Genomic DNA, 16,612 nt, shown 5'->3' with positions numbered 1-16,612 from the left:
TCTCTCGACCTTCGAGGATCAGGGTAAAGGTCACGCTATTACCAAGGGCCGTTCCGTCATGTTCAAGGGCAGTACTGTCGTGTTCAAGGACCGTACCGTCGTGTTCGAGGGCCGTACCGTCATGTTCAAGGGCCTTACCTCCGTGCTCAAAGGGCTTATCGTCATGTTCAAGGGTCCTACCGTCGTGCTCAAGAGTCTCACCCTCATGTTCAAGTGTCGCACCGTCATCTTCAAAGGACTTACCGTCATGTTCGTTTCGCCTTGTTCAAGGGTCGCACCGCCGTGCTCCAGGGTCGTACCGTCATGTTCAAGGGGCGTACCGTCGTGCTCAAAGGTCTCACCCTTATGTTCAAGTGTCGCACCGTCATCTTCAAGGGTCGGTGTTATCATCATGTTCAACGGTCAGGCTTTTCAGTGGTCCTCACGCTCGACTCAAGGGGGTTAAACTCGGTGCTATGAAAACCAGGACAGGAGTATAGAGGGGAGGGTGAAGAAACATGCTGGTAGGACGGGCGGGCTGTTTCTTTAAGGTCCTCCCCTCCTCCTCAGGCCTGTGAAGTGGGTCGGGAAGCTCTCAGAGTTGGCGTGTTAGGCTCAATGTGTACCAGCCAACTGGCCCGCCCGCCAGCTTGTCGGAGCAGGAAGCGTTTTGCCGCCGTGCTACGTGTACTCACACACACAGTTTATCTATATCCTGGAAACTGCAGGAGGGTGAAAGGAGGGCAAGAAATAGAGTGAATTGGAGTCATGTGGTATACAGGGGTTGACGTGCTGTCAGTGGATTGAAGCAAGGCATGTGAAGCGTCTGGGGTAAACCATGGAAAGCTGTGTAGGTATGTATATTTGCGTGTCTGGACGTGTGTATGTACATGTGTATGGGGGGGGGGGTTGGGCCATTTCTTTCGTCTGTTTCCTTGCGCTACCTCGCAAACGCGGGAGACAGCGACAAAGTATAAAAAAAAAAAAAAAAAAAAAAAAAAAAAAAAAAAAAAAAATATATATATATATATATACTTCCCACGTATTCCCTGCGTGTCGTAGAAAGCGACTAAAAGGGGAGGGAGCGGGAAGCGTCCTAGCTACGTCTCTTCGTTGTATATTAACTGACTGTTATATTTCTTTCTTGTATCTCCCCTGATGATGTGATTATTACACGAAAGTGCACTGGGAAGCATATCGTGTTTCATTTTCCCCGTGGTTTCGTAGGTATAAACTTGATTATGCGCCAAATTGTGATCCTTCTCAATATATATATATATATATATATATATATATATATATATATATATATATATATATATATATTTATATATATATATATATATATATATATATATATATATATATATATATATATATATATATATATATATATATGATTTATGCATATTCTCTGAATATGTGGTTATTAGTAAATACAAGTCACGATCTTCACTGTGACCTACTGCAGTAAATAAATAAATATTTATATACATATCTGTATCTATCTATCTATATATATATGTCTATCTATTTTTCTATCTATCCATCTATCTATCTACTCAGAACTTGAATATATGTATTCTTGGAACAAGAAGAATATACGTACATATTCTCAGAAAACACCCTAAAGTTCCCTGAACATTTTAATGTATGAATGAAATATAAAATGCCGTTAATGAGATTAGTTTGAACACGATGTCAGTCCAGAGAAGTAGGTTTTGCTTGGTTCCCACCCTGGAAGGTTCCCCATATCAAACAACTGAAAGCAAACAACAAAAAGTAATAGTGCTTTTGCAACTGTTTGATAACGAAAGCATGTTCTTGTAAGATGATAATATTTACGCTATCTCAGTAAATATAATTACTAATGACGTAAAAAATAATGAATTTTGCATTTTTTTGCTTTAGTTATTCCATAAGAATCTCGTATAGCATAACTTCCAGTAGAATGTTTCATGTTTACTGTAGAATTGTATGGTATTGGAACTGCATTTGATTGAGTTATCCCTCCAATACAATCTACTTCGATTCCCAGCGTGCATTTGATTGGGTTATCCCTTAAAAAAAATTACAATCTACTTCGATTCCCAGAGAGCACGTCAGGCCCCATCATACGATTTGCCTGTACCTCCTCCCACAGTTGAAATTGACTCCAAGATACGACAGTAGGAACCTGTCAGAGCGCAAGACTAGAACTGAGCAACTTTTTCCTGGACGCGTTGGTAGTATCAGCGGTCTTGAAACCGCTGATGCTGAAGGCTAAAGCATCGATATATAGACGTATATACTTGATTATATCTCAAAGTGATTTTTTTATGAGCATTATATCTATGGGTTTTTTTTTATGAGCAATGCACCTCACAATGATTTTTATGAGCAATGTACCTCACTATGATATTTTTATGAGCAATATGCCTCACTATAATTTTTTTATGAGCAGTATACCTCACTATGATTTTTTTATGAGCAGAGTAAACATTTATGGTAGACGTAAATGGCAAGCCAGACGGGGGGGCCTTGGTACCTGTGTACTAACTGAATGACAAGAGATATACGATCCTCAGATACGAATTACCTAATAACAATGACAGAAATAAATGAGATTTTGTTTGAGACTTGTTAATTAGAATTTATATTTTTTTTTTATAAAGAAAACCAAAAGGCAAAACTTTATATAAATTATCTTTTGATTTTTATTTTAGAAATCTTTTTCCTGCTAGAATACGTTTAATAACTATTAGGATATTGATGTATAACGAATTCCACAAATTCCGTCAGTTATTATAAGAACTTTGTACGTTCGTGTTGTGTATGTTCGTCCACAGTTAATGTATATATATATATATATATATATATATATATATATATATATATATATATATATATATATATATATATATAATGTATATATCAGAATAAAACAGTGAATGTCGGGATATTTGAAAATATTCACATATATCCCTCTTGTTCAATGTTTTATCTATTAGTTTGCAATAAGTTACAATGGGCTGAAATTCTCCTGACTCGGAGTGGGTAGTTTTTCACTATATGGTGTGCTCTTGAATGGTAATTATCACATATTCGTCCATCACGCATATGGGCCAAGACAATATTAAGATATTTATAATCGGTAACATATTGATGCATACGTTGGCACTCAGCGTGTCATACTTGGAGAGTCTTGTGTAGGTGGGTGGGTGGGAGTGCACGAGTGAGCAATGCCACAGGCCGGATATGTAGGGATGTGTGTGTTCCGGGATGTGTGGTGATGCCCCGCTGTGTGGGGTGGTCGTGTTGTATGACGAGTGTGTGGGGTCGGTGGTGCACGGTGGTGAGTGGCAGGGTTTGACGTAGGCAGTTGTGCTTAGGGAGGTTAGGTTAGGTTAGATGTAGGTGTATTGTGCGCCGAGGTAAGTGTGTAGGTTTAATGTGTTCCAGGGTTAGTATCTAGGTTTATTGTGTTCCAGGGTTAGTATCTAGGTTTATTGTGTTCCAGGGTTAGTATCTAGGTTTATTGTGCTCCAGGGTTAGTATCTAGGTTTATGTGTTCCAGGGTTAGTATCTAGGTTTATTGTGTTCCAGGGTTAGTATCTAGGTTTATTGTGTTCCAGGGTTAGTATCTAGGTTTATTGTGTTCCAGGGTTAGTATCTAGGTTTATTGTGTTCCAGGGTTAGTATCTAGGTTTATTGTGCTCCAGGGTTAGTATCTAGGTTTATTGTGTTCCAGGGTTAGTATCTAGGTTTATTGTGTTCCAGGGTTAGTATCTAGGTTTATTGTGCTCCAGGGTTAGTATCTAGGTTTATGTGTTCCAGGGTTAGTATCTAGGTTTATGTGCTCCAGGGTTAGTATGTAGGTTTATTGTGTTCCAGGGTTAGTATCTAGGTTTATTGTGTTCCAGGGTTAGTATCTAGGTTTATTGTGTTCCAGGGTTAGTATCTAGGTTTATTGTGTTCCAGGGTTAGTATCTAGGTTTATTGTGTTCCAGGGTTAGTATGTAGGTTTATTGTGTTCCAGGGTTAGTATCTAGGTTTATTGTGTTCCAGGGTTAGTATGTAGGTTTATTGTGTTCCAGGGTTAGTATGTAGGTTTATTGTGTTCCAGGGTTAGTATCTAGGTTTATTGTGCTCCAGGGTTAGTATCTAGGTTGATTGTGTTCCAGGGTTAGTATCTAGGTTTATTGTGTTCCAGGGTTAGTATCTAGGTTTATTGTGTTCCAGGGTTAGTATCTAGGTTTATTGTGCTCCAGGGTTAGTATGTAGGTTTATTGTGCTCCAGGGTTAGTATGTAGGTTTATTGTGTTCCAGGGTTAGTATCTAGGTTTATTGTGTTCCAGGGTTAGTATCTAGGTTTATTGTGTTCCAGGGTTAGTATGTAGGTTTATTGTGCTCCAGGGTTAGTATCTTGGTTCTTTGTGTGGCATTGTGGATATTTGCTGTGTTTCTTGGTTAGTGTACCTCTGTTGTGTTGGTGGTTAGTATGTAAGTTCGTTGTGTTGCATGATTAGGGTGTTGATTTGTTGTTCTTTCATGCCATTGTGTCAGCATGTTTGATTATAGGTGTTTGATTTTTTTTTTACATTTTTTTTTACATTTACCAGTTTGCACAGTACGGGGAGGGAGTTTTACACTCGTGGGGTCCCATCTCTTTAAAATTTGCTGGTATCATGTGTGTGTGTGTGTGTGTGTGTGTGTGTGTGTGTGTGATTGCCGTTTGTGTGTTACGGGGAAAGAATTTGTTTCTGACGTTTCCTGGTGTCTTAACTTTATATGTCATAGTGCATGGTGGTGAGGAGGCAGATGGCTGTGGTGAGGACTGAGGGTGGCAGCGCCTGCTACTGGAGCCGACTCAGTAATAATGCAACACTGCACACACCCGCCCCACATACATTACCCGTGTTATTGCTTCATCACCTGCAGCAGGAGGAGGAGGAGGACGAGGGTCTTGGGACCTGTGGGCAGGTCGCTCGAGGGAGGCATGCAGCACGCACCTCCCTCCACCTGACCGATTCCCCACTAGTTTATACCCAGCTGCCTCCATCCATCTGGACCTGGCCCGACCTTTCCACATGTCCCCATGAACCTAGACCCTGACGTGCTTCCTCCTCCACCGGTACCTTAAGGTTACCAGGTACCGTCACTTGTACTTGGACCGTCAGCTGCACCAGATCAATAAGGATTGATCATCCGTGCCTGGGACACACCACCAGGCTCCCAGTGGACAGAGGTACATAAGAGCCGTGCCTCACAGGTTTACTTGGCCGTCTGGGTGGTGACTGGTTGGGCTCAACGTGTGCGCGTCATTGTGCGAGTATCACCTGGATGGCCCATTGTTATATGTACTCCTGAGGTTCCTCGCAGGGTCGCTGTCCTCTCGGTGTCTGCTTGTGGTGTCCCTCGCCGTCGTGGGCACCATTATATAGTCTGTCGCATGTCCCCTACGAGTACGCTTACAGAAGACCTGATGGTCTGTGAGTGGGTTATTCGGTGGACAACAGGTAATGTCCCAATATATATGTAGTCGGGTTCTGCAATGTTTTCCATGTATATAGACACATTAATTCATCTGAGGAAAAAAGAGAAGAAAGGATTAGATTGCCTTAAAGTCGTAGCATCGAAGAGGTAGGACCAGTGGAACTTGTTTTCGTCCCTTGTAATGAGACTCGAAGTTTGTTGAAGAAGACTCGTGGAAGATACCTTGTATTAGCCTCATTTCCTCGCTCGTTCACTCCACTCACGGACGGCAGCGTCGGGTGACGGAGGCCATCATGCATGTACCTCCCTACAGGATGTGGGCCCTCCCGACACAAGAGTAGTAGGATTCGTACCCACGAATTAGACTCCTCCAGGTCGTTGTAAAGGAGGCGGGGTAGGTGGGAGGTCTCCGCTGGGGTTCAGGAGATCATGGCGTCTTTACCGGGAAGTGGGCGTTGCCTGCCAGGGTGCGAGGGGGAGTAGAGGATGAGGAGTGTACTTCCTGGTGCCGGAGGGGTGGAGGGCTGCCTCCTGGGTCGCGGCACCCCTATACCTCGCGTCACGCCAGCCTGCTGCGTGACGTGACGGGAGGCTGCTGGATGACGTGACGGGAGTTACCGCTGAGTAACGTAGTAGAGGGAACTGCTGCACGACGTGACGGGGGACGTGTTGGATGACATGACGGGCGTCCGCTGGCTGACATGACTGTCTGCCTGCTGGATGAAGTGATGGGAGCCCGCAGGGGAAAGGGGGAAAGAGGCAGGCCCTGAGAAACTGTAGCAGGTGAAGCGAGTCACCTGGTAGGGACCTGGTAATTAAAGTGGGGCCCATCTTCCCTGTACTCACTGTGGCCGAACCCTCCCCTCCCGACTGCTGTAGACTTTCCACACACACCATTAGACCTTTCCACTCTGGTGTGGACCTCCCTCACTAGACCTTTCCACGCTAGTGTGGACCTGCCTCATTAGACCTTTCCACACTGGTGTGGACCCACCTCACTAGACTTATTCACGCTGGTGTGGACCTACCTCACTAGACCTTTCCATGCTGGTGTGGACCTACCTCTCCAGACCTTTCTCTATGGTGTAAACTTTCCACACACCACCATACCTTTCTTTCCACGCTGGTGGGGACCTACCTCCCCGAACTTTCCCCTCTGGTGTAAACTTTCCACACACCACATCTTTCCATTCTGGTGTAAACCCTCCTCCTCCTTATCACGTATAGGAATCTCTTTTTTTTCTTTTTTTTTGTTACTTTTATGTATTCTCTTTGCTTCTCACTTTTCCTCTCTCGCTTCTCGCTCTCTTCTCTAAATGTGTTCCTCTACCTTGTCTTACAGTTCATATATTTCGTATCCAAGGATGCCGCTCCATTATGACGGTTAACTTTATTTCTTAAATCAAGAGATTCGTATGGTTCTCTTTGTTTATGTGTAGAGTTCCCGTGGGAGGTATTCTAATTTGGTTGATTGGAACCATACGTGTGTGTTGAACCTCGGGGTCTGGTGCGACAGTCTTCCAGGCTTGTAACCATACGTGTGTTGAACCTGGGGTCCTAGTGCGACATTCTACCAGGCTTGGAACCATACGTATGTGTTGAACCTCGGGGTCCTGGTGCGACATTCTACCAGGCTTGGAATCATACGTGTGTGTTGAACCTCGAGGTCCTGGTGCGACAGTCTACCAGGCTTGTAACCATACGTGTGTGTTGAACCTCGGGGTCCTGGTGCGACAGTCCACCAGGCTTGTTTACCCTTGAGTGGCCGCTTAGTAAAGTGTTGGGCATGACATTATGAAATGGTACATTTGCCAACTGTTTGAGGAGATGAATCAGATCAAGCGTGAGGCAATGTTTGACTCACTGCGCAGGTCATCCGCTGGTTAGTAGTCAGAAGGAGGCATAGACGCGGGGGAGGGAGGGAGTGAGTCACGGGGCGAGTGATAAGTGAGAGTACGGCAGGTGAGTCAGTATTCAGGAGATATTATTCTCAAGAGGACAGAGACGTCCACCCTACTCACCCACCAACACCCTCCCCCCCAGCGAGATGTGGCGGGTTACACCCATATTGACTGGCCAGGAGGCAACCATGGGTGAGCAAGGAGTTAAAGACGACCTCCTCACAGGGACCACACGATCGAGGAGGTACCGACCCCTTCCCCTCGCATAGGAAACATTCCCACCCTGGTATGGAGAGGCCAGATAACTCACTGATCCAGCGGATTCTCTTGTTGTTAGTGGGGAAAGACCGGTTCTGTTATCTGGGCGATCACAGGAACATGTAGTTAAAGCCCATCATAGAAACTTGTGGTTAAAGCCCATAGCAGAAACATGTGGTTAAATCCCATCACAGAAACATGTAGTTAAAGCCCATCACAGAAATATGTAGTTAAATCCCATCACAGAAACATGTAGTTAAAGCCCATAGCAGAAACACGTGGTTAAATCCCATCACAGGAACATGTAGTTAAAGCCCATCACAGAAACATGTAGTTAAAGCCCATCACAGAAATATGTAATTAAATCCCATCACAGAAACATGTAGTTAAAGCCCATCACAGAAATATGTATTTAAATCCCATCACAGAAACATGTAGTTAAAGCCCATCACAGAAATATGTAATTAAATCCCATCACAGAAACATGTAGTTAAAGCCCATCACAGAAATATGTATTTAAATCCCATCACAGAAACATGTAGTTAAAGCCCATCACAGAAATATGTAATTAAATCCCATCACAGAAACATGCAGTTAAAGCCCATCGCAAAAACATGTAGTTAACACCAGATAGAATTCTGATTTATTTCCTGTGATGCGGTGTGGATATGCGGGCACGAGGGTGGAATTTTGAGGCGTGGAGGAGGTCTGTGTGTGTATATGTATGTGTGTGGGGGAGGTAGCGGGTGTGTGTGTGTGTGTCTTGTAGGGTGGTGGTGTCGTCACGCTGGGGTGAGTCACAGTGGGTGTCCCGGGCCAGTGACGTCACCAGGAAGTGGGGGAGGGGAGGAGGAGGAGGAGGAGGTACGCGCACAGAAGCAGCAACAGGCGACTGAAGAAGACATATTGGCCTTGAGGGAGGTTGCCGGCTGGGGGATTTGTTTGCCAATTTTTTCTTTTCACTCGCTTCTGTCCTGTCGATACTTGAAACTGACGTCTTTTAATGCACCAGATGCTGCTACCACGGGCGGTCATCGCTCTGGTCACTGTGACCCCCGAAAGTAAATGGTCTCATATCCTGGGTGTGTTGGGTTTTGCTGAACACACCCATCATGGAGCCCGGGGGATCACCTGGCTCTTAGGGGTTGGGGTATGCATGGGAGCTGGACCGATCTATGGTACTGCTGAATATGCACGGCTGGTGATGGCTGCTGTGGGCGACTGGGCTCGACAGCCGGCGTCACAGCGAAGCCGGATGGCTGGGGGACAGGGCAGAGAAGAAAGTAGTCCACGAGTAAGATCAGAAGTTAAAAATAAGCCGAAGAGAAAACCGAAAACGCCTCGATAACATTCGAGGCCCAAGACTGGTCAGCACGTATGCCTGCAGCCATGGTAAACGCTCTGGAGGTGGACAGGTGGACAGGTTTAAGAAGGCTGTGGTAAAGTTTGCACCAAAGTGTACAAGATCAGTGGTTGGGTGGGGGTGTGTGCCGGCAGGGTGGCGGACACCCCCTCCCCAACGCTGTGGTCAGCCGTCGGCCCAGCTCAGCAGCTTGGACTCAGCCTGTGGCAGGACTGTAGACTTAGCTAAGCTGATCTTCCGATCTCTCCAAGAGCGTCTCTGCCTATAAAAGCCAGGCCTGCAGACATACGAGGAGGAGCTGTGGGTCATTTCTTCATTCATTCTCGTTTTCTATTCCTCCGAGTAGGCCATGACTCGGGTATATTTTGCCCGTGTTATGTCGGTCACTTTACACAAAAAAAAGGGAGGATTTTTTTTTGTGGACGTGGGGCGCTTAGATGTTATCATTTCACCCTCATTAAGTAAACGAGTCAAGGTCACTGAGTATTGGTGTTCACTGGGACTGAGAAGAAAAAGATTAGATTTCAGAATTATGACAGCTGTTGGAAGCAGAATAGATTGATACCTGACGTGAGCAGCGGGAGGGTAATCCACTCATGTTATTGGAGTTGTGGTATTTGCATACTTTGCATGTAGTATTATCATGTGAGTATCATGCAGCCTCATGTCATCCTGGTGTAGAACATGAAAAAGATTTGGAAAATAAGTCCCCCCCCTTTTTTTGTATTTTTGAGACGTTTTCGTGTGATACAACAAAAGATGGAAGAAAACGGTATCCATATGGATCTTTGGTATATTGGAAGTCTCCTGCGGTTGAATGGACATTATGGTCGGCCGGGTAGTCCCAACTGGCCTTTTCCTCCTCCTGGTGAGTAGGTAGAGCGCTCCTTATGTAGGATATGAATGGATGGATGGCTGGCTGGCTGTTGGGTGAACCAGTTGAGTGTGGCGGTAGAGTGGCGGGTGGGAGGGAGGGTGAGGGAGGAGGAGACGTTACGTTACGGCAGACGTGTCAACAGTGTCAGTGTGGTGTGTGCTGGTAGGTTGCCTGGCCCAGCCTGCCTGCCTGCCTCCCTCCCTGCCTGCTGCAGGTAACGGCCTCACGCCCCCTTCAGACAGCCTCTCAACACCTCCCTTCTCAAGTGGCCCCCACTCAGACGGACTGCGTCCCGACAGGAATTCCTGATTGGCAATTATATTTCCATTTCAAGCCTCCTGTTACCTGTCACTTATTTGAGGAGAGGAGCGCAGAGTTGGCCCGAGGGGCGCGGAGGGTTGGCGCGAGGCGGGCGAAAGATGATCGTACCAGTGATCCATCCGTTACTTGGAGAGAGAGAAAGAGATTGAGTTAAAACTTGTCTCGCGTCTGGCCGGCCCGCAGGCGCTGCGGGTGAGGCGAGACACGGTACGCGGGAACATTGGCGATGATGATTCTACTCCTACTCCTGTACAGTAACAGTTACCTCCTCCTGCTGCTGCCCCACCCACCACACCGTCTTAACGAACGTTGGACACATCGTCATCCATCCTTTGTCAGTCCTGTTTGAAGGGAGGTGGAAGTGAGTGTTGTTACCGTAGTTAAGTTATTGCATGGAGGGTGGGTAGGTTAGGAGCTGAGGCTGGCGGGCGGCCCGTGCGCTGTGTGGCGCAGCGCGGTCTTCATGCTTGGCTGGGAGATGTTTAACGTGGCCGACTCGTGCGTGATGTATGGTCGGTGCGTGATAGGTGATTGGTGACAACATTTGTCTTTAATAACGGATACAGGGGAAAGGACCGCTTTGCGGAGATTTTTGATTTTCGATGTTTTTATGCAGGTGAGAATCGTCAGTGTGATAATACTAAGTGATAATGATGATAATGGTAATAATAACAATAATGATAATAAGAATAAGGACCATTGTGTGTTTGTGTAGTGCCTTTTGATATGTGTTGTAAGAGGGTCCGAGGCTGATCGCGCATGCCCTTTTCTGTACCTTCTCCAGTAGCCCTTGTGTTGTTGTGGATAGAGACGAAGACGGAGAAGGCATAGTTGGACTCAGGAAGACTGAAAGTTGTGTACATGTTCTGAGTTCAGGCTGAGGGAATCCAGGTGACTTGAGTTGAAAAAAAAAAAGAACGTAGTGTCGCTAGCTGGAGGTTTTAAGGTTGGTGCTAACGTGTTCCTTCCAGCTTAGTTTATCGTCCAGAGTGAGAGCGAGGCTGAACATCCAGGAGAGGGCTGTAGGGAGGGTCTTGTGAGACGTCTGAGGATGGGACGCGAGTTGCAGTAGAGACTGACTGACTGTATACGACTGCAGTCGTGTTTTGGTTCATGGGAACGTTGGTTAGCTGTTGTCTAGCCCTGGTTTACGGGTGTATGGTAGGGCTGTGTAGCCGGGAGCCGGATGAAAGGGAGGGAGCTTGTTGAGCTGACAGTATTCTAATGTATGATGTCACTATGGAACCAGGTGATTATTGATGGTGGTTGTGATGACCTGGTGATTATTGATGGTGGTTGTGATGACCTGGTGATCGTTGATGGTGGTTGTGATGACCTGGTGATTGTTGATGGTGGTTGTGATGACCTGGTGATTATTGATGGTGGTTGTGATGACCTGGTGATTATTAATGGTGGTTGTGGTGACCTGGTGGTCGTTGATGGTGGTTGTGATGACCTGGTGATTATTAATGGTGGTTGTGATGACCTGGTGATTATTGATGGTGGTTGTGATGACCTGGTGATTATTGATGGTGGTTGTGATGACCTGGTGATTATTGATGGTGGTTGTGATGACCTGGTGATTATTGATGGTGGTTGTGATGACCTGGTGATTATTGATGGTGGTTGTGATGACCTGGTGATTATTGATGGTGGTTGTGATGACCTGGTGGTCGTTGATGGTGGGGGTGATGACTTGGTGATCGTTGATGGTGGATTGTGATGACCTGGTGATTATTGATGGTGGTTGTGATGACCTGGTGATCGTTGATGGTGGATTGTGATGACCTGGTGATTATTGATGGTGGTTGTGATGACCTGGTGATTATTGATGGTGGTTGTGATGACCTGGTGATTATTGATGGTGGTTGTGATGACCTGGTGATTATTGATGGTGGTTGTGATGACCTGGTGATTATTGATGGTGGTTGTGATGACCTGGTGATCGTTGATGGTGGATTGTGATGACCTGGTGATTATTGATGGTGGTTGTGATGACCTGGTGATCGTTGATGGTGGATTGTGATGACCTGGTGATTATTGATGGTGGTTGTGATGACCTGGTGGTCGTTGATCGTGGATTGTGATGACCTGGTGATTATTGATGGTGGTTGTGATGACCTGGTGATTATTGATGGTGGTTGTGATGACCTGGTGATCGTTGATGGTGGTTGTGATCTGGTGATTATTGATGGTGGTTGTGATGACCTGGTGATTATTGATGGTGGTTGTGATGACCTGGTGATTATTGATGATGGTTGTGATGACCTGGTGATCGTTGATGGTGGTTGTGATCTGGTGATTATTGATGGTGGTTGTGATGACCTGGTGATTATTGATGGTGGTTGTGATGACCTGGTGATTATTGATGGTGGTTGTGATGACCTGGTGATTATTGATGGGTTGTGATGACCTGGTGATTATTGATGGTGGGGGTGATGAGGGCGTTCACGTAGCGGTCCGCACCAGCTCAGATATCTGCGGTTGTGGTGGTGTGTGCCACACGACAGTCCACCTCACGGTAGGAGTATTACACTGAGGTAAACCACGGCATTATGAACGCTGTCGTGGTATTGGTTTACCTGGTGCTGTAAGCCGATGCCTACTGGACATTCAGTGTTAGATTTAAAGATTTCAAGAACATCACCGAGAAAATCTTTCGTGTTCATGAATCTTGTAATAATTTTTTGGCTATTTCGCCCGGCAACATTGTGGCCGAAGTATACTCTCGTACATAAGTGCGGTCTCGTATAGCAGACGTCTAGTTGATGTGGTTTTGAGATGTTGAGAGATAACATAGGATATATATATATATATATATATATATATATATATATATATATATATATATATATATATATATATATATATATATACCAAGGCAGTAATGATTGTTTCTATTTCATTTTAATTATGAACCGTACGAGGATAAGGTATAGTAATTAAGATACGTGTCAGACACTTTACAAAAAAGGGACATTCGTGTAGATTCGTGAGTGTAAACATTACATGGCGAGTCGGAGTGCAGAATATTTTAGGACGTAAATCATGCAAAATAAGCCCCTAAATGGTCGTGGTTTTTATTGCTGTCATTCACAGTTTCCCCTCCCCCTGACAATCCCCTGTGATACAAATGCGCCTTGATAGAATTCAATCACAAAATATGATCGGAAGATTAGCTGGTTGAGGAGATTAATCATTCTTGTTGGTGTTATCATTTGAGGGATGATCTCTTCACTGTGTAGAGTAAGTTTTAGTGCTCTAAGTTAAGGGTTGACTTCCTCCTAATCTGCTTGCCCCAGCTACCCCTTAGCGAAGATGTGTCAGATATATCGTTAGGTCGAATGTTTGGGACCAGACACAACATTAAAGGACATTACATACATACATTCGTACGCACACGGCAAGGATGGGGACGTCAGAGGCTAGTGGGATGTACAGCACTGGTACATTAAGGGGTGACCTAAGCTACCTTACTATGGTGGTGAGTGGCGGTGAAAATGGCCTCCAGGACTCCTTTCTCTCCGGAGTTGGATGGTTGTGGTGTGGGAGGTGTTCCCACGGTTGCCCTGGAGGGGGTTGGGTGTGGGAGGCGAGGGATGAGCGTACACCAGGTGTATGTAGCAATACGCAAGGTGTACCGGCCGCCACCACCCACCCCTCCACCCACTCACTCAATCCACCAGTCGTGATTGCGACGCCAAGCTAGGCGGACGTGTTGCGCCGCGCTCCTCCTCGCGTTGGTCCCCCGCCGACACAGCTTTAACTTGGGTGTTTTATGAGGCCCACTGAAGCTGCTGCTGTGCACCCATTGACTCACAGTTCACCTTCGCACACCCTGCGTCGCGGAACTGTACCCTCAGTGGCAGGATTCCCTCCTGTATTTATAGAGGAGGGTTTATAGCCCTCGTTTCATTGTTGGAAAACTTGGGGGAGTGGATTTACCCGAACACAAGACCAAGACAATGAGGTAAGACTGGCTGCAGTTTGTCGAGACCGTGATTAAAGTCTCATTGTACGAGTGTGTTTGGACAGTTAGGCCGACACTCATTCCAGGATGTGTGTATCTGTGTGCAAAAACCAGGAGCGGAGTAACTGTATGTTGGGGGGGTCGCTTCAAGAGTCAGTCACTCTGCCTGCTCCGTAACGAAGTCATTCATCTCTCATGACACGCTGAAGGTGTGGCTTTATAAATTCAGGAGGGAAAGCCTACCTTACCCACCTTGTTCCACGATTTCATGGAAATGCTGGGATGTGATGTATTTCAATGCAGCATTCCTCGGTCAAAGTCTTTTTTTTCATAGATCGTTGACCCTTATCGTTCTAACTGTGTGTGTGTGTGTGTATATATATATATATATATATATATATATATATATATATATATATATATATATATATATAAAAGAAGCAAGAAAATCCACTCGATATCCACCTTTTTAAGGCGTCTGATATGAATTGATAAAACGCCAACGAACCGTTATTGTGCCAGTCACCCAGAAAAGTACTGCCCTCCTCTGCCTTAGGAATGTTGAAGTGATGCCCGGAACCATCTTACACGCTCCGTGTCAGTAGGTTGTAGACAGTAGCTGCCGCCCGGGGAAGTACTGCCCTCATGACTCAGGAATGTTGAAGTTGATGCCCAGAATCATCTTACACCCTCCGTGTCAGTGGGTTGTAGACACCAGCCGCCCAGGGAAGTACAACCCTCCTGACGTAGGAATGTTGAAGTGATGGCCGGGACCATCTTACACCCTTCATGTCAGTGGGTTGTAGACACCAGCCGCCCAGGGAAGTACTGCCCTCATGACTCAGGAATGTTGAAGTTGATGCCCAGAATCATCTTACACCCTTCATGTCAGTGGGTTGTAGACACCAGCCGCCCAGGGAAGTACAACCCTCCTGACGTAGGAATGTTGAAGTGATGGTCGGGACCATCTTACACCCTTCATGTCAATAGGTTGTAGACAGCAGCCGCCTAGGGAAGTACAACCTGAAGGTGCTACAGATTTTTCGATGATGGTTATAACTTGACGATAGCGACTTTATTAGTGACCCAGTCGATTGCAAGACCCATTACTAACTGACTGGAGTAGACTTCTATGTTTTCCTCGCACCATACAACTGTTATTCATGTTCTTATCCTCTGCCTGTACACCTCTTGTCACCTCTTGACCGACGATTGACTCTTTATACCTCTTTTTTGTGTCTCTTTTTACCTTGGTATTCATACACGCCCGTAGGGACACCGAGTCCGTGAGAGGAACCCTGCTATTAAAGTTGAGCCGCAGGAAGTGTGTGACCCGAGGAACGGAACTAGTTCCCCTCAAGGTGAGGCCTCCGCCCACCAGGACAGGTCGGAGCTTCTCGGATGACACACACACACACACACACACACACACACACACACACACACACACACACCATATATACGCAACACCTCTGCTTCTTGATGGTCTCGAGATGCCGTACTGTGTGCACCGTGGTGTTATCACCGCCAGAGCGATTGCATCGTGGTGTTTCTCTGGTGTTCCAACGCCGTGTTTGAAACACGTATAGCCTTTGTGACACGTATAGTCAGCTGGTTGGTTATGTCATCACGGGTCCCTTTTACGTGGCTCCTGTGGTTCCCGGGCTGCCCTTCACTCGGAAAGAGGGTAAGGTGGGATCCTTTGTGGCGGGAATGTCCTCGAAGACTCTGTGCTCCTTTCCGTCCGCTAACTTTGACACGGCCCCTCCGAGGGCGACTTTTCGATCGTCGACTTGCAGACTGAGTCCGGGAACACCTGTATACATATATATATATATATATATATATATATATATATATATATATATATATATATATATATATATATATATTGCAGTAAAGTCACAGAGATGCGCGTGATGCCAGATGCCAAACCCGAAAACCGCAAAGTACAGACACATGAGTACCATTGGCGTCTTAGCTCTGTCTCTCTTGTATATGTATGCAGAACCTTCACTTCATCTTGGTGATTGTTGCATATATATATATATATATATATATATATATATATATATATATATATATATATATATATATATATATGTGTGTGTGTGTGTGTGTGTGTGTGTGTGTGTTTGTGTGCGTATGTGTGTTGTGGTGTGTGTGTGTGTGTGTGTGTGTGTGTGTGTGTGTGTGTGTGTGTGTGTGTGTGTGTGTACTTGCCTGTTTCTTATTGATACTTTTTGGCCTTCTTTAAAATTTCACTGTGTATTTGTGTGATAAATGATATTATGACAGTATTGACGTGGTTAAGACCTTTCGAGTTAGTGTGACCCCCGATGGCGTTGCTGGCTGCCTCACGTGACCAGAGTCCCTTCAGTGTCCCGTAGGTTTACCGTGTATTACAGGAAATGGTTCCGCTGGAGCACAAGGTGAGGGGATGAAATGTTGACGAGTGTGGCGAGTTT

At 45.7% G+C, this 16,612-nt stretch overlaps 1 protein-coding gene across 6 annotated transcripts in view; it reads left to right on the top strand.

The window, feature by feature from the left end:
- The window catches only part of Rala (Ras-like protein A), a 307,573-nt gene that overhangs the window by 116,722 nt on the left and 174,239 nt on the right, over window positions 1-16,612 (top strand). For 2 of the 6 annotated variants that reach the window (XM_071693550.1, XM_071693545.1), the window contains exon 1: window positions 13,864-14,144. The exons of the other annotated variants lie outside the window; for them this stretch is intronic. In XM_071693550.1, the coding sequence (XP_071549651.1) occupies window positions 14,140-14,144 (5 nt within the window). In that variant the 5' untranslated portion in view covers window positions 13,864-14,139. Of the gene's footprint in view, window positions 1-13,863; window positions 14,145-16,612 lie in introns of those variants that run through there. 6 annotated transcript variants of the gene reach the window in all.

This window comes from Panulirus ornatus, chromosome 4 (assembly GCF_036320965.1).
Source record: "Panulirus ornatus isolate Po-2019 chromosome 4, ASM3632096v1, whole genome shotgun sequence".
NCBI lineage: Eukaryota > Metazoa > Arthropoda > Malacostraca > Decapoda > Palinuridae > Panulirus > Panulirus ornatus.
The sequence above is the reverse complement of the archived record's forward strand: the minus strand, read 5'-3'. Positions and strand labels throughout refer to the sequence as shown.